This window comes from Penicillium coprophilum (assembly GCF_028826855.1).
Source record: "Penicillium coprophilum strain IBT 35676 chromosome Unknown utg000005l_segment0_segment0, whole genome shotgun sequence".
Lineage (NCBI taxonomy): Eukaryota > Fungi > Ascomycota > Eurotiomycetes > Eurotiales > Aspergillaceae > Penicillium > Penicillium coprophilum.
In genome coordinates this window covers 344,946-366,846 of record NW_026622724.1, presented here as the reverse complement: position 1 = coordinate 366,846, position 21,901 = coordinate 344,946, and the positions used below count along the sequence as shown (strand labels likewise).

General features: G+C 47.4%; 4 protein-coding genes across 4 annotated transcripts; 3 read left to right on the top strand and 1 right to left on the bottom strand.

Annotated features, from left to right (window-relative positions):
• Positions 1-340: 340 nt before the first annotated feature.
• On the top strand, positions 341-3,254 carry N7500_007722 (uncharacterized protein; the record flags this gene model as incomplete). Its single annotated transcript, XM_056678866.1, has 3 exons — positions 341-689; positions 749-961; positions 1,015-3,254. 3 exons carry the CDS (start codon positions 341-343, stop codon positions 3,252-3,254), a joined length of 2,802 nt encoding a protein of 933 aa, XP_056529238.1.
• A 4,693-nt stretch (positions 3,255-7,947) lies between these two features.
• Positions 7,948-9,165, bottom strand: brlA (C2H2 type transcription factor BrlA; the record flags this gene model as incomplete). Its single annotated transcript, XM_056678865.1, has 1 exon — positions 7,948-9,165. One exon carries the CDS (start codon positions 9,163-9,165, stop codon positions 7,948-7,950), a length of 1,218 nt encoding a protein of 405 aa, XP_056529237.1.
• A 3,581-nt stretch (positions 9,166-12,746) lies between these two features.
• On the top strand, positions 12,747-12,941 carry N7500_007720 (uncharacterized protein; the record flags this gene model as incomplete). The annotated part of the gene is made up of 1 exon (XM_056678864.1): positions 12,747-12,941. One exon carries the CDS (start codon positions 12,747-12,749, stop codon positions 12,939-12,941), a length of 195 nt encoding a protein of 64 aa, XP_056529236.1.
• A 6,922-nt stretch (positions 12,942-19,863) lies between these two features.
• Positions 19,864-21,607, top strand: N7500_007719 (Major facilitator superfamily domain general substrate transporter; the record flags this gene model as incomplete). The annotated part of the gene is made up of 5 exons (XM_056678863.1): positions 19,864-20,197; positions 20,255-20,368; positions 20,419-20,551; positions 20,602-21,031; positions 21,080-21,607. 5 exons carry the CDS (start codon positions 19,864-19,866, stop codon positions 21,605-21,607), a joined length of 1,539 nt encoding a protein of 512 aa, XP_056529235.1.
• Between the last annotated feature and the right edge of the window lie 294 nt (positions 21,608-21,901).

Here is a 21,901-nt window from a genome sequence, read left to right as displayed (position 1 = left end):
GATTTCACGTTGACCCGCGGCTTGGCATCATCAGTTGACCTACCTCTGCAAGACCTCGTCTAGTGGCTTCACCGATTCACCCCTTCCCAGCAGTATTATTGGATGGGTGCTGTCCTTCTTTCACTCTTTAATCCCACTTGGTCAATATCCGCCGATTCTCCGCATTGATTCCAGCTGTGCTGGGGACCGGTGCCGCCCTGCCTATCCCCACATGTCTCGCGCATCGGCCATCTCATTCATTTCGCGAGCACGGCTTTCATTCAACATCCTCAAACCAGTCCTTCGATAAGTCGCATTCTTACTTCACTGGTCACGCTACGGTTGCGCAACCGGCGCAGATATGATGGCGACCGCAATCTCCAAGCCGGCCTCCCATACCCAGAAGATGAAGCGGCCGCCCCCGCCTTTCGGTCAGCCCGCGGCCAACGGAGTCAAGGGCCAGCACCTCTCATCTTCGCCCACATCCGCTGCAAAACGTCTTCCCACGGGTGCTTCTGTCAACGCAAGTTCCAATTTCACAAACGGCATGGCCAATGTGGCGAGTTCCACGACTAAAGGCCCCCTTAATCGGACAAGGAACCAGTCGCAAAGACCCATGGATCAGTCCTCGCGCTCTGGCCGGCCAGTAACGAGGACCGCTGTTGCAGATAATGCACACCGAGTTGGAAAAAAGGCACCAGAACCATATGGTAATGATTTCCGTGACAGTCGCAATGTCAATGCGCGATCACTGACTTTCTTGTCATAGTGAAAACTACATCCTACATCCTCAAGAAATATTCGAAATGCCCTCCATCCCTTATTGTGCATTTACATCCTACACATTTTCGATTTGAGCAGCAAGATGGTAGCTTTCCTTACAACTCCGAGATGAAGGTCATCATCGAGCACATTCGCGCCGGGACTGTTCCGCATGATCTAATCGAGGAGCTTCTACGAGGCGGTGTACAGTTCTATGAAGGTAACTATCGGCTTTGACAGGAAGCCCAATTATCTTCCTGCTAACATTAATAGGTTGCCTCATCGTCCGTGTCATCGATCACAAATCTGCTTCGGCGCAAGCTAGAAAAGTATCAACGACTTCATCCAACGAGAACAACACACCATTTTCTCTACACAACTACAATGAACATGTCACCCCATCCGCTTTTGTTCCATATCCAAAGCAAACTGAGCTCAATTCGGCCACCCAAGGCACCAAGGTCGATGGGACACCAAGTGCTAGTCAACAGACAGATAGTCTAGCGATTAGTGATCAAACGGATGGCAAAAACACTAACACAGATCAGAAGAATGTTCCCGTGAAGCCCCGAGTATTCACCACAGTACTCCATCCCACTGCCCGAACTTTGCAGGCAGAGTTGACGCTGCTGGTCACCACTCCTGACCCGAGAGCCAACAAAGCACCAGCTCAATCAAGCTCCTATGGCTCTTCAGCCACCCCTGGAGGCAGTCAACCAGATCGTGGACACGTCGCAAAGAGACAAAAAATGCTGGTTGAACCAGAAGATCTTTTGGAATGCGAATCTAAAATGATACAGGCATTGGCGCCTCCTCTATTCTTAGATCCTGTACATACTATCGAAGCTGCCCAAGAGCTGTTCAAGCACCTGGAAAGCCCACTGCATTGCAACCCACCACCCTTGCCCAAGCGCCGAAAGAGAACGGTTGCCGAACTTGCCGCGGACGAAGCCTTGGCAGCCGAAGAGGAGAGATTCATGCTCATCATGGATGAGCGCCTGGAGCCCACGGCTTCTGGTCCTGGTGGTGCCGCGAAGGCTGCCGCCGTGGATGACGCGGGTGGTGTGACGCCATTCGAACCCCGATTCTCTCGCTTCAAGACACTTGAGACTATTCGCATGCAACATGAGGAGAAAGCTAAACGTGAACACGAAATGAAGTTGAAGCAGGAATTGGCCAAGAGACAGCAACAGGAGCAGGAGAGAGAGCGGCGCCGTGCGATCGAGCAGCGGCAAGCCGAGGAGCACGCGAAAGAGGAATCGCGGAGACAGCAGCTTGCTGCCCAGCAGGCCCAGGCCCAGCTCGCTGCCCAACAGCAGAATCGTCACATTATGGCTCAGCCCAATGGCGTCAGCCAAGGCCAACAGTCTTCGCCTGTTGTACGTAACCAGACCCCACATACCACTTCATCACCACTGGTTGGTAACATTATGCCGCAGGCGGTTCCGATGACCATGACCGCATCTGGGTCTGGCAGCCCACCGCGACCTCCATCTGCTTTACAACATGCCCATCCGAACGTTATGAGCCACCCGATGGCACCTTCGAGAAGTCAGCAAGGACCAAGCCGACACGGTACTCCGCAGATGACCCAGGGCACACCGGCTATGTCACATGCCACGCCAATCATGCGTAATGTTACGCCTACTCAGCGAATGGGTCATGGCAGCCCAACTCACTCGATGGGTCAGACTCCTGTGATGAATCAGGGCATGGCAGCTACGCCGCAAATGAATGGGGGCATGCCTTTCACACCACAACAGCAGATGATGCTACAACAACACCGACAGCAAGCGCTTCTTCAGGCGCAACAACAAGGGCATATGCAACACAATCAGTTCACGCCGCAGCAGCTAGCCCAACTGCAAGCCAATGCTCACGCTCAACAAAATATACAATCTCATCAACACCAAATGCTACAGCAACAGCAGCAGCAGCAGCAACAGCAACAGCAGCAACAAAATCATCAAGGTGTTCCTAAAATGACTCAACAAGGCCACCAAGCATACCAGGCCCAGCTCATGCGAGCTCAATATGCACAACTGCAAATGGTCAAACAGCAACAGCAGCAAGGCCAGCAACACCCACAGATGCAGGGCCAGCAAACCCAGCCAGTCCAAGGGAATCAGCAAATAATATCCCAGCAGCAGCAGCAAATGCTGATGGCAGCTGCACAGGCGAATGGTGGCCAAATGGGTCAAAACGGACAGCCCATGAATCAGGCACAGAGATACACCCAGCTTTACCAACAACGACTGCTTCGCATGCGACATGAGATGTCGACACGGTACATGGCTCAATACGGTCCGCCAAACCAGTATCCTGCCAACATTGCGCAGCAGTATGGCCCTGGGCTGGAAAAGAACGCCAAAGCGTGGGTCTCTGAGGTCATGCGACGTGAGCGGGATGGCGGACAGCAACAGCAGCAACAGCAGCAACAGCGGGCTGCGTTGCAAGCCCAGCAAATGCAAGCCCAGGGTTCGATGCATAGTATGGGTGGCATGAATAACTGAGGGTAGATTGTCTGTTGGCATTGATATTACGTGGCAACATACGAGATTGTTGATAACCTGTGAAGACAGAAGCTTTTGCACATTTACAATTTCACCAGTGTACAATCTGGCTCGAGGTCGATTTATTATGAGTATTTACTCAACGGCAGTGGGTCATTGGTTGGAAACCACTCACTGTCACTGGCTTTGGCTTCTTTTTCATGTTCTTTTTTGGTTCTGATTTTTTGAACCCCCGGGATTTTGTACACGGACGAGGCATTGCAGAGAGGACGGCGTTATTTGCCATGGGCTTCCCTTATCTTGTTTGTTTTTTCCATTCTTTTCTTTTCTTATTTTTTTTCTTTTCTCTTGTACTATTTGGGCGCAGCTTTCGGTGGGAACCCTGGGATTTATCAAACTCGATACCATTCTGTACAGGAGTTATTTGATATCACGAGGCGACTAGGGAATTTGGATTGAAAACTGCATTGTGGAAATACTTCGAATTTGATAACACAAAATGGAATAACTGGATTATGTTTGTTATCTCGCCATCGGTAGATCGGTCTTGTATGTCTGCAGGTCTCAATTCAAGAGTATACTAGATCTTACATGTCTACTACAGGGCAACACAGAGCGAACACCCAGTTGATCCACAGAAAAGTCGTCTGCACATGGTGAGCTTTTTTCCGTCATCTACCCTGAAAGCCGAAAGAAAAAACCGCCTCACAATGGACATTTGAGAAGAATATTCAAAGACTACGCAGTACGGAGTACACAAGGCCAAGTATTCTTGTTAAATTGATCAATTCATTCCATATATAAAGAGCTTACGAATAGGAATGTTCCAGATCTTCAATGGATGTTTGCCATCTCGGACGAACCGTGGGACAAAAATCTAGTACTCACTGGCTAGGGAAATAGTTAAATCTCCATTTCGATATAAGCACTTCTTCGGCGCGACCGCGGCCATGAAAGGGCCGGATCGCAATTTGACATCCGTGCTATAAGCTGCAAAGCTGTGGGAAAAGGGAAAGACACATGGTAATGATTGTAAGTATTCAATTGGATACATAAGGTATCAGAGAGCTATAAAAAAGGGGGGGTATCAAAAAGATATCGTCAGTATGTATCAAGCGAGACAAGACCGCCAGCGGCCATCACTTCCTGAGACTATTCTCTCTGGTCAATTATTACTCAGACTGTTGAGCTTGATATTTTTGAAACATTCATGGAGAAGTTCATGTCAATAGAAATGGAGATCATCATAGTAAGAAGAGACCAGAGTTGTCTCGCGAGATGGAGGGGGCGTATCGAGACAAGACTAAAGCTCATGGCCAAGGGAAGACATTAATCCCTTGAGCAATGGCTCTGTGACATGCCTGGGTGTGTTGTCGAGCAGCAGGCGAAAGATGTCAGATTTAATGTGAAGGAGTCCCGGGAAATTAGTGCGCTGAGTTTTTATATCGTGTGATTACATAAACGATGTGTCAGCGTGGACGGGTCCCGAGGTCCCGAGGTCCCGACCGCCCGAGCTCGAAGAGGGTGACTAAACAACTTCCCAATTAGGAAGGGTATCAACAACCGAGTACTCCGTACACATTTGAAGGGTGGCATCATGTGAGATTTTGATAGATTATGACACTTTCACTGCTATCGTACGAGAAAGGAGACGGTTATAGATAGTAATATGGGAAGGTCATGGCGCGGAGTCTAGGTTGCAAGCATGCTGGTCTGTTGTTGGCCAAAAGACATGACCCCGGCCCTGCACGTCTATTCAAGAATGGCAACGAGCTCAGCAATATGTAGGGCAAAAGTAGGCGAGAGCCAACAGTTCCATCCAACAGGATTCAAGCAAGGTGGGAAATCAGGCACCAACGTAAATATATCCACTGCCGAGCGGATCCCAATTCAAGACCCGAAGCTAGGGGTGAAGATCGCCGCACATCACCCGAGGATCAACCAAGCCGAGCGAATAAGAAAAGTCAGAGATCTTTGCTAGAGATCTTCACTGCTACTGGGCACACAGAATGGAGATATTAATAGTATTGGGGTTGCATCGCATACAAAAAAAAAGACAATCACCCAGAAAATAACTCATACTAGAACAACCCAATCTCAGAGCCTAGAACTAACTTCATTGACGCTCTAATATCACATTCCAATGCATGTACGGCGTAACATTGGCACAATAGGGTGTAGATCGGTATGGCGTGTGGGCAAAACCAATCGAAAAGTTTTTTTTGCATATAAGCGCCAAGCTAAATTGGTATTGCGTTGACATAGGTACGACTTACTCGGATGAGAGTTTATACTTATGTCGTGTTGTTCCAAGCCCTGTATAATATCTCACTATACTCCTTCTCACCTCGTTGTCCAAGTCCACGCGCATAGACGCGCACAGACATGCCGATACGGTGTGTTGATGGTACTCATTCAAATGGCCTGGAGGGTTGATTCTTGGAATGTGATTATAGGTACCATTACAATGATAATAGATTCGTTTTATCTGGTAGTACCTAATTGGGGAAGTTAACAAAGATAAAAAATCAAAGAGGGTTCGTGATTGCTGCAGTGAGATCTCCGAGGAGCAGGTCCAATACGAGGCAGCGGAACAGTTCACCGATCGTTGGCGTAATCTAGAAGCGGGAGGAATATCTACGTGGAAGACAAAGACACGCATAGCCTTTAAGAGGATGCATCTCCAGATGTTATCCACACGAGTACTAGGTATTTTGCTTGGAAAAAGGTAAAAGAAAAATCAAGAAATGGAAAGTCAAAGAGTGAAAAGGAGTTCGGATGTCATTCCCACATATCCTGCTATTGGGACGCCCGGACTCGCATTCCTAATTTGCATGGCGTGGCATATACATAGTGCAGTGTAACGGTATACCAAGTACATGCAGGGCGTGGGCGTCGGACTAATTTAACGTCGTGCCTAATGATCACCTCACCGCACAATATGCCAAACATCGGTGTAGCGCTGGATTTGAGTATTTGGAATAGGGATTTGGAATCGAGGATTGGGGTTGAAAGTTGGAGAATACAGTTTGGAATTAGTGAAATACCACTGGCATCGGAAAATAAATGAGGTCAGTATGGTGGGTGTTGTGCTTTGAATGATAGATGAGAGTAAATAATGTACATGTCGGTAGTGGATGTGCAGGACCAAAGGTCCTCCCGAGGCCATTGGAGTTTGAAGAACACTAAGATATTCTATGCACGACGATCATGGAAAAAGCAATGGTGGGGTTGGTTCATCCGGAAGACAAAGGGACGTTTGTCATAGGGTGCCATTGTTCTTTTGAAGCGCCAATGCCCGCAGAACTGGGAGGGAATGGACGCATGAGCAGTCATAGCCAAAGTCTAGCCATGTAGGAGCGCGGCTCTTGATTGTGGGATCCTAGATCCTTGGTCATGTAGCATGTACGGACAATGTAGTATGCATTCTCTTTGCTTATTCCCTCATTCCCGTTTCTTTTTCTGTTACTTTTCTTTTTTGCATTGACGCTATACTTAGAACGATATTGATATGGTTTTTTATTATTCTTCGAAAAGATTTTGGGTTTCACAGAAAACGGGTAAGTGGTGAGCTGGGCTCCACATGGCTATCTGATACATGCGAGCGATGTTAGGCTGTCGAAAGTGTGGGTGGAGTACCGACTCTTCGCTTGTGATTTGCAGTAGTGGTGAAGTAGGTATGTTGGGGACACTGTGTTCCACATGAATAGTGCACAGTAGTGTCTTGATAGTGGGTAACCAGTGCCCGTAGCCGCGGTGAAGAGACGATGACATGGCGTTTCTGAAACAGGGTGATGGGCCCCGTTAGAAGTGGAATGTGGAGAGTTCCGAGGATAGACGAGTAATAGGTACAGTTCTCCCATGCTGATAGATGCAGTAAGCTCAATCTGTTCAGCGATCCACTTGACCGGATAGATCGGTTTAGAGACACCCAGGAACTAGGGATCTAGAGCCCCGAGTCTTGTGATGTATAACATTTTGAGCGTATGTCTCATCTTGCCCAAGATCAGGAACCGTGCGAGACGCGAAGGTTGTAGCACACAAGTCCAACAAGAGATCTTGACGGTTCTCAAAAGGGTGGCACTGCATGGATGGAATAGGGCTGAGGCAATCATGGTGCAGTGCAATAATGTAGATCTCGATTTTTGTTTGTATATTATACCGATATGCGATAATGGGTGGTAGTACAAGCAAAAAAAAAAAAAAAAAAGAGAGAGAGAGAGAGAGAATAAAACAACACGTTGTAGCAGATTGTACACGATCGCCTGACCCCCTGGCAGTTGTCCTCCCAAATGATTATTCCAGTTGGCGATCCCCCCCCAAAACGAGAGTAAAAAAAACATATGCAACGCCGTATGAATTCCATGTTCACAGACACCTCCCAGCCTTTGGCACCAAACAAATTATGCAAGAGAAAGGAAATAAATAAATCAAAAAAAAAGTCTCCTATCGTCCAGGAGACATGTACAACGCCAGAGCCAGAGATCTGGCCCGTAATGCCTCTGCCAATTCAGGGCAGTCGACCCTCCAGATACGGGGTATCAATAAGGCCTAGTGAGGGCCGTGTTTTTGCTTGGTGTTTCTATAATTCCATATTTTATTTTTGAAAACTCGTGTGGAATTTGTTTTGTGGATTTGCTTTTTTTTTTTCTTTCGGGATTTTGAGATTTGCTTTTTTGACGAGGTCGTGCGACTACTCATCCCAGCATTCCCCATTCAGGTCGCCACAGTCAGGAATGCTTTCTTCGAGTTTGCTGCCGTAGATAGGTCGACCATCGGGGGTAAGCTGGCCACGGAAGTCGGGATCAAAGTCTTGACTGGTCTCATCGAGTGTCGCAACATAGCGGTTGCGACCGCCCCGCTTGCTGTGGGTCTTGGTATAATGAGCGTTCAGGTTGTCACTGCGGGAGAAAGCACGGTGACAACCAGGAACCCAGCAGACATGGGGCTTCTCCTTGGAGTGGCTCTTCATGTGTCGCTTGAGATGTTCCTGGCGCTTAAAGCGTCCCTTGCAGCCAGGCTCCTTGCACTTAAATTGAACTTGCTTAATGATGGACGGCAAGTTCTCGAGGCTCAGGTTGGAGCGGAGGAGCTGTTTCTTGGAGGATTTGCGCGACGGTTGGCGATGGCGTTGCATCATGCCTTCCCGGTAGACAGGAGAAAGCTGGAACTCTTCCTGATAATCATTGTGGCCGGACATACGACTCATTGGAGTATCTGACCCCGAAGGAGTACCCATGGAAACAGAACGATGCGGAGTAGAAGGAGTGTGAGATTTAAACGTTGGAATGTTGGTGGGGAAGTCGGAGTAAGAGGAAGAAGGAGGGGTCACGGGTCCAGAAGGGAATGGCTGAACCTGAGCCGGAGTGATGGTTTGAGGTACCAGCGACTCGTGAGAGGGCATCCAGTGGAGCATATTTGTCATTGAAGCAGAGTTAGACATCCGCTCGGTGGGTTGGTTAAAGATTGGACGAGACAGGCAAGGGTTTGAAGCGGATTCTGGCATATATCCAGCCTGTTGAGGACGGTGGTAGTAGTTGCGAGCCATCTGATTGTATTGAGGCATCGAGGCCTGATAGGGAAACTGAGGCTCCTGGTATGTCTTTGGCATATCCTGAGGAATCCAGAGTTGGTCGGCACCCTCTTCGTATCCAGGGAGATAGTCGGGTAGCGGCATTTGATCCTGGCGGTCCATGTTACCGCAGGGCATATTCATCATGCCTTCGCCTGACGTAAGATCAGCCATTCTGAATGCGCTGCGGAGTGGCGTAGCCGATGTTCGTCGCTCCATTGGGAGGCCGTGGTGGTAGTGGGAAGGCTCGTGCCAACCGGGTGAGGCCATTGAGCCTTGGCTGTAGAGACTGGTGGGTGTGGGAGTTGGAGAGTCCAAAGGAGAAAAGCTCGAAGTCATTGAGGGGCAATCACTTGGGCCCAGAGAGCGGCAGTCAACTTCAACAGTCAAACGATCCGAGATTTGCTGTCCGTGAGATCTCATGTCTTCCGGGTCCTCGGTTTTGAAAGGTCGAGATGCAATTGAGTTGATGGTATCACCTGCACAACGCACTTTAGTAACTTGTATTTGGTTGTTGATGTTGTTGTTTTTGATGTTTTTCTAAGTATATGAACGAAGGTCGAAGTCAAGTGATAGAGAGGTGGAACGAGAGTAAGGGTCGACAGTGAGGTAAAGAAAGGAATAAAAGAAAGGTAGGGATGGAAAGACAGAGCAAGACGAAGACAAGAGAATGTGTATTAGGTCCCGGAGAATAGGAAAAGGAAGGAAAGAATGTGCAAAAGGATGAAGGGAATGGAGGACAAACGAGCAGAAATAAACAAATTGGTCCAGCATAGAATCCCGAGGAGTGGAGATCGGACTTACAGCTATACGCCATGGTCTAAGCTCAGATTAGAACTGGCCAAAATTAGAGGCGCGTCGCGGTTCCAAGCAAGGCTAGGAATGTAGACTATAGATCCTCCGTTACCGCGGCAAAGACTGTAACGGCTGAATCTGGACTGAGATCGACTGGCGTTCCTCGAGGGCTGCAGGTTTGATCGCGATGTTTCGCGTTATTTCGCGTTGGAATAGATTGAAATTGCCAAACTAGGACACTGTAACGGGCTGGTATGGAACACCAAGCGCAACCTGGTGTCAGAAGCCCTTTGATGCGGTTTAAGAGCTTAAAGGGAGGTTGAAAGGGAGGTCTCAGACTGATAGGGTATAGGTAGGGGGGGCTGTAGTATATAGGCTGAGGGGAGGGGAGATTATATGTACAGCAAGGAGAGGTGAGGGAAGGGTGTCTTAAAGAGAGTAGAAAGTAATGATCCCCGGGGGAAGCTTGTTCCTGGTACCTTTTTGGGCTGAGAGAGAGACTTGGATCGGCGGATTGTCATCCCTCACCTTTTTCTTTTTTTTTCTTTTTCTTTTCTTTTTTTCGTAAATTCATTTTTGGATAATAAAATATATATATATTTATCTTTATATATATATACATAATCCATAATGGAGGATTATTCTTTTAAGAAATTCTTCTTTGGGACTCGGGCCCAGTATTCTGGTTATTGTCATAATCCGATTTTTGAAAATGTTTAATCTACCCTATTTCTTTTAGTTCATGCATCTATTCTCCCCCTCCACCAATCCTATTCAATACTAAAGCATGCTCTTTGTACTCCATTGGAATGTTTAGGTCCCTCTTAGGTTCCGCAAAATGTGAGCAGAGTCTATTTGACATGCAGGTCGATCGTCCCCGGACTTTCTAGCCATGTCGATCATGATATGATCTAAGACCCTGATCTCCCTCTAGAGCTATCCACTTGAGTCTCAGACATAAACCTTGAAGCCTAAACCTATTGAGTGTAATCTCATTTTGACTTCTCAACGGTATAGAGTGTGAGAAACATTGGGAACTTTGGAGACATGGAAAATGAGAATAATATGAGCTCGCTCGGACGGTGGAGGCTTGGATCGATCTCATTCGTACTTTTGCGATAGGTCAGACGTTGACCAGGGTCTGTGCGAACCCGGTTGACGCTGCAGGATCTCGTCCGGAGAGTAGCAATCTCAGATTCCAGAGCTTCCACATATCCTAACATTCCCCTATTTCTCCGCCTTATTTCTTCTCCAAGGGTCTCATCGTCACTTGTTATGGATCGCCCTGAACTGTGCTGTTTACAACCTCATTTTTCTTTTTATACTTATCTTTCCCAATTGAGTCTAGTCTCTTTCCCCACCCAATCCACCGGCGCTCTACATACACCGTAAGTCATACATACATACCTACTTCCTATAGGCCCCAGTGATAAATCCACTTCATCATTCAGACCCTGGAATGTGAAAACAGTAAAAGCAAAAAAAAAAGCAAACTGCGTCGGGGAACAACTAACATCCATCCCGCTGGGTCTAAGAAAAGCCACTTCTCTGTCCCAACGGTTCGGACGGCGTTGGCCCCCGAGCTGGCACTTGCCTCTGATCCATCACGCGTCAGTTGAGACTTGAATCATGGGATTGTTCACTTCCAAGGTTATTTGGATATGCTGAGTCAGGTGTTTCGCCCGCGACTGATGTGGTTAACAGAGGCAAAAGTCTTGCATTCTTTGGATGTTGGTCCTACGTCGTGGCGAGTCGGTTTGAAACATCCCCCCGGTCCAGATAACGATCGGCCTCGAATGTTTGTCTCCGCTGCAGGTTTGCGAAATCGCGACCGCTTCTCCATGTTCATGATAATACTGTTATTTCATTGCCTGTATATCACATCATAGTTGCATGGCTCAGTGGAGATAAAACCGGCTTTCTCTAGGGTTAATAGTCGAGCATTTGATCTCAGCCATAGGGCTATTTCGCTCCTTGAACAAGTGATGGAAAACGGACTTAGCCAGATTAGGTTTAAACTGGACCGAGTGGAATTGCTTTTTTCGGTCCGGGCTCTGGTTCTGATTCTTCCTCTCGGCCCCTCTTGTGTCGATCATTTTCGCGTCGATCCGTGTCCAGGGCTACACTTTCTCTGTCGAATGTTATACAATGTACTGTCAGATCTAGCCTCAGCAGGCCCCCGCTTCGATTTATTTCTTGCATCTTGAGTATCCCCCAAATCTTTCATACTTTATTGGTATACCTGCATAGTTGTCCGAGTCCCACAAGCATCCCATAAGTGTCCCATGAGTTCAAAAACCGGTTTGACATCCTTCAAGCCCTATTGATAAGATGCATCTATTCCTGCAATCCGTTCAAGACTATTGTACTCTAAATCCAACCCAAACTCTGGAGGTCAAACCCCGCCAAGATGTTTCGGGGATTCTACCTTTGAAGCTAATGACGGTTCCATGGATGCTCCAAAACTCTAGGTGCTCATTTGAGTTTTCACGACCCCAGGTAACCTTGGAAGGGTAGAACTTTAGAAATATATACATCCATGGATAGATTTTGATATTTGTCTAGGTAGGTACCTTAGGTACCTGGGTATTTTGAACAAGTCGTTATCTGAACTCTTGATCAAATCCCTAATGCTCAGACCACCAGTTGCAGCAAGGACCAATCCCGAACCCCGAAAGCCCCAACAAAAACTGTACCCCGAGATCTTTCGGCCCCTGCGTCTAAGGGATGTCTCCCACCTCTGTCTATGCCTTTGGTAATCCATGAACCCACATAATCCACCTTTATACTTTGCTATTCGATACTCAAAACCACTATCGTCAACTACATGTCTTATTGCAGGTTCAGAATCAGAATCAGGGTCCAGACATGAAATCCCCAGACCGACCTCGGGAGATTTCTATTCAAATTCACCCGGACCACCCAAATGCCGTGATCATCGACAACGGAAGGTTGCGATTTCGATAGCCTCGCCTTTGTCGCACCAAGCCATACCTCAGTCTGCATTGCTGCCTTAGGCTGCGGCTGCCCAATTGCGCCACCGTGCTCGTCGGTGGCGTTGGGGCTGGAGTGTGGCTTCGCTTATCCGGGTTGATCTTCCGGCGGGATTTTGGTTCATATCTTCCATGTCTGTGCCTTCTGAGTTTCCAGAGATCTACACTATCCCCGTATCATCGCCGCTGTTCACTGCGGGATTTTCGCCTTCTGTGGTTTTGGTGGACCCTCCAGATACCGAGGGGCTCATTGAGGCTCTCTGCGATGTACGATCCCCTGTTGATCGCATTTCTTCGTTTCACATCTACGTCAAGTGTGGCGACTGAAACGGACAATTTTTTTGACGATGGAAATGGCCCTCTGACGGTGTAATCACATACTACAAGGTTACGTACCATCATATGTGGTTACGTTGGATACTAAACTAGCTGCTTCGAACTAGGTCATTTCAGGACAAAAAGACATAAATAAATTAAAAGGACAAAAAAAGCGATGGACCAGTCAATAAGCACAGTCCGAATTAGCAAACCTTATCTGGGCTTAGGGATATGGCTGCATTAGCACGATTTCTGCCTCTGAGGTACCAGGTACTCGGAAAATACAAGTAGAGGTATCAACTTTTGTTCTCTGCCCAGACCCTCATCCGTTCTTCGAAGACCTCAGACCTCGGCCAGTCACTCGGAGCTTAGAATGCAGCCAAGAATAGCCCATTGCCGAGATGATCAACAAGACATGCAAGCCTCCCTATCAACGTTATGACGGCACTTGTGCCTGTCCTATCACATTATGTCGTTAGTTTTACCCAATTTGAAAATGAATGGCAGTCGAAGCAATCGACCACCGGGTTGTGACCCAACATACTTGCCTATAGATTATACTACCTGTTCGTGTGCTCTTGATCAATGCTTAACATTGTCATTCTTCGGTATGCACAGCGTTCCTCCCGGTAGTAACCTGGGGTGGGGTGTGTCTGGAGTGCTGCAGGTCCGGTGAGTGCCACTGATGTAATTGCGAATGTCTATTATTCTTCATGGGCCTTTATTCGACTTTCAGACTTTCATTGCAAATTATGGGTTTGATTTTTGGTTCCATATCAATACTTCGCCTAAAGTTCGATATGCATTTCCAATAAAGGTTGTCGAAGCCAAAGCGCTCGCATGCTCGGGGACCTGACATGACCGGGGACCACGCACGTCGGGGACCGTGCTAAGACTGAATCAAATGTCCAATTGGTTTTTTTTTTCCTGTTTCGTGGAAGAAGCACAGCGATCGACCGTTTGGAAATAGAACGAAGAGCCGAGGGCCGACCGGTTTGTCGTGACAAGAGTTCTCGATTTGGTATGGATTTTCTACACACATTGTGAGCTCCATTAGAAAGAAACAAGCCTTATACAATTGGTGAACTGCAGACAATGATTAGTGTGAAATAGTCGGCATTTGGGCCAGATGATGCAGGGACGAACTTGAGCGGCCTATAGGAAGCAAGCATCAGGGATCTAGACTGCAAAAGTGATCAATAGTACACAAATCAACATAGGTACGGGATTATGTATGCACAACCCCCAAAATGGTACCTAGTGTTCCTGGGAGTCACTTGGTGTGCTCCGGACAATGGACTCCCGTTTACCCCCCGCCACCCCCTTGCTGAATATTCTTTTTTCTCTTCATCCAACGGCTTTCCGTTCGTCCACAAAGGCATTCAAAAGAAATTCATTTTGCTTTTTTAATTCAAAGTTCCTCCAGTGGATGAATACTCCACGTTGACTTGCATTGCATTACCTTGCATAGATTTATTCCCGGCTCCCAGGAACCAGCTCTATTGTGGCGAAAGTCTATGTCCCAATGCTTTCGAGGACGCTATGATGACCCTGTCTGGTATGTTTCTATCAAGCCTGATTACCCTTGGGGATTCCCCAGGATAGACCCTCGTGTCCCTATAAACATCATATCTGTATGCCTGTCGGACCCCCAGGAGCGCGACGTGAGTCGCGATGAAGGAGCACACATACCACTGTATCTTATACCATGATTCGCGACTCGCATCTGAAACTAAACTCCAACGTGTTTGGCTTCTATTGCTTGAATTGCGAATCGGAAAACAATAAGAAAACCTTACAGTGTTGCAGAGATGCAGCGTTGCAATAATCCCGTATCACATACCAGTCCAAGCATACTGGCCTACTCTATCACTCCAACGGCCCATCCGTGCATGCCCGCTGCCACAATCTTATGTAACCTAAGCCATACTAATACCAAAGTAGCTACGATGGTACCCAAGATCGTATGAGCCTGACGAAAAAGCAAAAGAAAGGCCAGATTCGAGCCCCGAGGAGAACGGGATCGACCCTGCACATCGAACTATCTGGAGAATGTCAGACATAGGTGCTTCGCAGAAACCCTGCAGAGCACGAACCATGTCTAGCCCGTACGGTTGGCAGCGGCGCCCCCTGATTGGTGTGATTGCGGATCATCGTGGATGGAGCCTGGTGATATCATATTATTGGGGCCCTTGCGCCTCCCCGGTGCTTGTCTGGCCTACTTGGGAGACTCACATGCTGTTATTAGATGCTGGTCTCAATTCTCCTACATATTGGCTCCACGCCGCGACTCTGATGCCAAATGAGGAAGTCATCTTGAATGCTATTCTTGTTGTCTCTTGCTTTCATGGGTGTCGTGTTAGGTTTGGTATGCTAGGGTCTCAGCGTGTACTTTGTGCTCGGGATAGACTCCTGTGACGCGAATCACTCAGACAGGGTTTTAGGTCATTATTGCCTTGGGCGAGTCTCGACAAGCTCTGTGTGACTCTGAATTGGGATCGGCCGATCTGCCATCCGATGAGAGTTTGATAGTCGTACGGTCTTTGCGTAGGTTTTCCAGAGATGCTAAGCTAGGTTGGGGTTCATGTAGCGCAAAACTCTATGGTCATCATCTGGGTGTCTATTGGGCTGGTCAAAGGGCTTTCCGCCCCATCCATGGATGAGTACAATCTTTTTGGATCAAAATCTAACTAGGAATCTTGAAATCATATTTGTGAGTTTCCTGTGCTACACAAGGTGGAATAACGGATAACAACGAACCTTAGATACGGCCACCTGACGTATCTCTGCATCCCTTATTACTTCTTCTGGTCTTCTCGTTGATAGCGTTTTCTCATCCTTTCCAACTTTGAAGGGCAATGATAACAGATCAGCAAGAGCTGGATTTGTGAACATTAACAGACTCAGGCATCTTGCCTTCATGATGATCAGAACTCTCCTATAAATAAGCTTGGTAATTACTCTACCTGTTACTCCAGGATAATCGTAGCCTTGAGAGATCTTGTTACCTTGTGGTAGGCGTATATATACATGGTTTACGGTTACTATTGTAGTCATTGGTTGGGTAGGATTCGACTAGCGAAGGCAGCTTGGCCGAAATGATTGTATTTAAACAAGTAAATACATTCTGTATCAGGATTAATGTACTTCAATGACATGCGATGGTCACTTGAATTTAATATATATATGTCTCTACTTCTTTGTGCTATATCGTTGCATTTCAATATCTGATGGCCCCAAGATATATACTATGCAAACATGAGTATAGTGTGTTCTAGATCACCTGAGGTGTAGAAGCATGTCTCTCTCATTATCACAACGTAGCAAAAATTCTGATTATCATTCTACATCTTGAGCTATGCGAGCAATGTGTGTACTCTGAATCATTCTTTCGCTGTCTGGACTTATCCCCGCCAAGATATATTTTGGACCACGTTGACAGTATATTACCCTCCGCGGCCTCAAACTCAACACAAAAATTGGTTTCAAAACCCTGGACTGTGAATACAAGATCTACAAATTTAGTCTACCCAATAAAAAATAACTCAATCATATAGTAATCGAAGGCGAACGAAGAGATGAATACATGTCACCTGACTACGGCCCCACATGCACCGTCGCCGACCCACCTTCCTCTTTCTTTCCTCCAACCACAATCACTCACCGTGTACATCCATCTTGGTCCAAATGTCGATGTTTTGGACGAATTTAGGATAAAGGACGCTCCTACCAGAGAGGACAGATGACGAACTCTCACTGCGGGAGCTCTCTCGTCACACTCTTCTTCCCCTCCGGCTCATCAACATAGATCCTTTGCGAGACCTGGGCTAGACAAAGCTTGCTGATAAGGCACTGGTTTCCTAAGTCCTAGCAACAGCGCCATCTGCGATGTGAGTGGGATTTACAAGGCACACTAGACGCGTGTTTACGAATACCGAACTAAATTTTCTACTCAAGGCAGAGGTAGGCAGGATGCCAAATGATAATTTAGTACTGCAAACATGCCGATAGCATGGGCTCCCTATGGTGAAGTTGGAGAGTGAGTGGAGAGTGAGTGAATAGCTGCTCACACCACATGTTGATATAAACTATTATCTTCACCTATTGCGATCAGTCAATAGAGCACGTCCGTTGACCTTGCTTTCCACTGGTTGCCTACTCTTGGCAATTCGCAGAGAAAGACCCCCGAGAAGGTCGTTCATGACTCCTGGTCCCGCAACCCAGCAAACCCAGGGATCCGCATATACCTCCACCGCTGGAAAGATGCACATCCTTCGGCCAGTTTGTTACCATTACAACCGACGACCCAGTGGATAAACCTACTGCCATAAGAAGCGTTATTGGATATGCGGGAGATGTCGACTCGGACTACTATAATACGAGTATGCCAGAAGATAGGAATAAGGACAAGCACAATAATTCATTTATGGAGAGGAGATCGTTTCTTGCATCTGCCGATGGGTCTATATCAGCCCTGGGCTCGCGCCTCTCACCAAAAAGGTCCGGTGTTTCATCAGTCCCATCTCCAATCGGTAATCCGACTTACTGAATCAAGCAAGGAAAGAAATTCACCAAAGCTCAGCCTTAAATCCGGTGGCTGAAAAAGCTTGAGGGTTTTTCTTTGACCAATGAAAGCTTCACCTACTTGCCTGGATGATGGCTCCTTTCTGTCCTTTTTCGTTTCTCATATCTTGGAGAAGTTAGCAGAGGTACAAATTACAAGGGGAGGCATCTGCAAGAAACGATCTGCCTGCCCTGAGGAATGACCACAGATAATTAAGGGGCCAAGTTGATTGTGAGTTAGTGTCGACGAGTGATTTCGATATCCGGTGTTAACTTGCCGTGAGCTTATAACCTGACTCTCAACTCTTACGTTGCCTGTGACTTCTTCACCCTTCTCCGCACAATAATACTCCCATCTATGCTCGAGGGCTCTATTCAAAGCCGCATTTTTGAATTGAGACTTGTCACTCGAAATGATTAGCAAAAACTATATTGCCTAGCTAGGAACGGATAAAATCGTCCCTTTCTGACGTAGAACTTGCTTTTCCATAAGCAGAACACAAGATTGGAGAATGCGTAACAACGCATTGGTTCTCTTGTTGTTATTCAATCACGCGATATCGGTGGCCGAACTTGAGGTTACTTGTTTCATTCTTAAAGTTTGAGAATTATTTCAATTGATTGTAAGATGAACTCATTGTTTATTTGAACCCTTGACATACTTGAGAGGGATGACTGGAGATTGGGCACAAATCCTACGGGTTAGGGCGGGAAAGGAAAATGTAACAGGGAGGAAGATGTGAGACAGATTGGGAGGCTTCATTTTGTCTGCGAGTCTGTAGAGGGAGTGATGCTTCTGATAACCCTAGGTATGACTTGGGCTTTTTACATTGAGGGTTTACTATTGATCTTCTTACCAGGAGAGTCCTACTGTCATTGAACTGATGCTATCTCAAATGACATGCAATATCAAGATTCTACGGCGACAATAGTAGTGCAAAGGCAGAAGACTCGGCTATCTAAGCGCCCGAGAGAGTGGAATGGCTAAATGCCAAGCTATCCACATGCTGCCAGCAAGTATCTGCTTAGCTCATGCCCGAATTGTGTGATTCAGTGTATGGCTCAAACTCGATCCGTGACACCAAAAGATAACCAACCATCCAGGCGCCGGGGGCGAACATGTATTACAAATCACCAAGCAGACATAGAAGCACGTGAAAGGTAGTAGCCAATAAAATTGACAAGTTAACCGGACAAATAAGAATCTCATCTCCGACAGATGTAAGTCCAGAACCGGACGTGTCGCGCTTCACGACGTGGACGCCACCCGACTCCCGCGTGTGCCGTGCAATGGAAACCCGTAGGCCAAGAGAAGAGAGAGAAAAAATGAAAAGAAAAAAAAAAAGCAAAGAAGACTTTCGTTTGATCCTCCGAGAAAATCCCCCAGTCTCGGGAATTTCAAGGTCTCCATAATCATGCAGTCTTGTGGCGGTCAGATATGAAATCTCAAGACGCAGCCTCGGGCGCATGCAGAAGGCAAAGACGAGACCTGTGGACGGGAACTTGCAGGGTTCTGTGGACAAGCCCCCAAGGAAATGCGGTCAGCGGTTTCGTCTTTGTGAGATGTCACTGCATATCATCGAGGCTTCGGTTACTCCGTACGGTCAGGCATCTTTCTGCTTTGTGGTGGACCTGGGGGTGATGGTTTGTCGCAAGCCTCGACTATCGGTGTGCGGAAGGACCGACTGGTATATGCTTTGGGGCCAGACTGATGAGAAAGGCCAGCATGGCGGTGGGCTTGGTCTCTGCTGGGAAGATGCCTGTCAGGTTGCGTTAGGATCGGGAGCAAAGAGACGAATTTTACAATTACATGACTGCACTACCCAAGACCACGTTTTCTCTTGGTCATCCCGGGGGCATTCGGGCTGGGAAGTTTGGTGGTTTCATGGGCCCTGAACTGCTAGATTGAGTGTCGCTGATATGAGTCCAGGGGAACGGTGACATGTCTCCCCTAACGCCAAATCGTGGTTGGCTTGGATTAAGCGTTATGCGTCATGAAAACGTGGAGCTGATGATTAGGCCGTCAAGACACGTCTGAACTCCGAGCTCCGAGCTCCGAGTCTCAAGATAAGGCGTGCGTTGGAGAGAAGCAGTACCTGGGGATGACGTAGAGGGACATGACAATGAAACCCAATGGAGTTTTGTATTCCGATCTTAGAAGAAGATTAAGATATGGCCAAAGAATGTGAAGTTCAAAGAAAAGTCCGCCCAAAAAAAAGAAAAGAGAGGGGGTGCAGGTACCCTGCAATCTAACGGCCATCGGACTCACATAAGCACAGAGGCAACTTTGGAATTTAGCTTAAAGATCGCGTCACCTAACAAGTTTCTCGACATTCCTGTCGTCTAGGGGTATCCTTGACTAGGGTTGATGTCTGCTCCCATTCAAACTATTGACACAATGACAGAGACAGAGCCACTGTTGGGCTCACATACGGTCAAGCCAGCCCAGCATCCAAAGAAATTATTGGTTTGCATCGTATGTGCTATATTCTTGTTATCGGCCGACTTCGGGTTTTTCATGTCCTCCGCGCCCCAAATCGCTGTATATGAGGAAATCATCTGTCGAAACTACCAAGCGACTCTTCGTGGGGCGGGAAATGAGACTCTGACTCCACCAGTGTCCAACCCGTGTAAATCCGAGGCTGTACAAGGAGAACTGGCGCTTGTGATTGGGTATCAGAACACATTCGATGTGGTCCCTGGTATGTATATACTCCACGAGACACTGATCTGAGGATGTTGACATTTGGAAAACGTAGGTCTTGTCCTCTCCCTCCCATATGGCGTCCTCTCAGACCACTGGGGGCGGAGGCCTATCATTTATCTTAGTATGCTGGGCATTCTACTCGGAGAGATTTGGGTTCGGATAGTTTGTAAGTCATTGCACTCTTTGGTTAGTGTCTTACTGATCCTTTTTTCTTAGGCCTGTGGTCAAGCGTTATACCTCTTCGGATGGTCTGGATGTCATCTATATTCAAAATTATTGGCGGCGGCGACCAAGTTCTCACGGCCATTGCCATGGTCATAGTTGCCGAGGTCTTCTCCGAAGATGAGAGGTACTGTTATCTTTCAATCCCTCCATGTGATAGGTCTAACATCCATACAGAGCAACTGCGCTCTTCCGTTTACAATCTTGTGTCCAAATCGCAGAGATACTCGCCACTCCACTCAGTGCTTATCTGATGACCTTCGGTCCGATGTTTCCGTATATGCTATCAATATGCATCATCATTGTGGGATGCCTTCCAGCCTTGTTCCTGCCCGAGACTCTCAGGCACACAAAAGAAACTCCATTTGATCGAGAAAGCCCAGAGCAGGACAGCGAAAGCGTACAATCCCAACCTCCAAGCAAGCGGTCAACGCTACAGGAGATCACCCGACAATTGAATGAGTTTGTACAGTCGACACGCTTCATTTGGACCGATTTCAATATCTGTTTAATGGTCTTTGTGATGTTTGTTACAATGATGAGTCGACAATGTACAAACCTACTTCTGCAGTATGTGTCAAAGAAGTTTGACTGGAGTATTGGTCGCGTATGTACCTATTCTCTCCATCGAATAACCAAGCTAATTATGCTATAGGCCAGTCTCTTGATCTCGCTGCGCGGGATATTCGCTCTTGTGACATATCTGGTTATCATGCCAATCCTGACATTTTTGGCCGCCAAATACTTCAATCTCCGCGGAAAACGTAGCGATCATTTCTTTAGCAAAGGCAGTGGCCTGCTTTGTATTATTGGACTCGCCATTATCTTCATAGCCCCAACACCAGCTATCTTGATCGGTGGACAGGTCATCTTGTCAATCGGTTCGTCCTTCGTGATCAGCACACGCAGTCTAGCTACTTCCCTCGTACAACCCGACCATGCTGCCACCTTGTACTCGGCAATTGCCATTGCACAGGGTGTGGGAACACTCGTTTCGGGCCCATTGTTTGCCAAACTCTTCCAATTAGGCATGCACCTTGGGCCTGCGTGGACGGGACTGCCATTCTTGCAAGCGTCTCTCTTTTTCGCTCTTGCTGTCACCGCCCTTTGGAACATTCGACTGGGACCGTCTCCACAGACCAATGATGAGGAACAGGAACAGGAACCTTTGTTATCTCAGTAGGCTCTATATTTTGTATTTCTCTGATCAATTTCATTACGTCCAAGCGATTTGACACGAGTCCATTCATGTGGGGAACACTTTGTCGGCCCGCAGAGATGGCGCACAGCACACACGGGAACCTGTGTATCCTATCCAGTAGTAATCACATTATGAAGATACAACAGGCCATTTCCCTCTAAGCGAAGCAACGGCTTGAAGATAAAACAAAGCCTACTAGATCCAGGGCTAAGCGTTCTGGTTCGTCAAGGGGGCGATCGGCGGGTTGAATCTTGCGGGGGGTGAATCAACATGAAT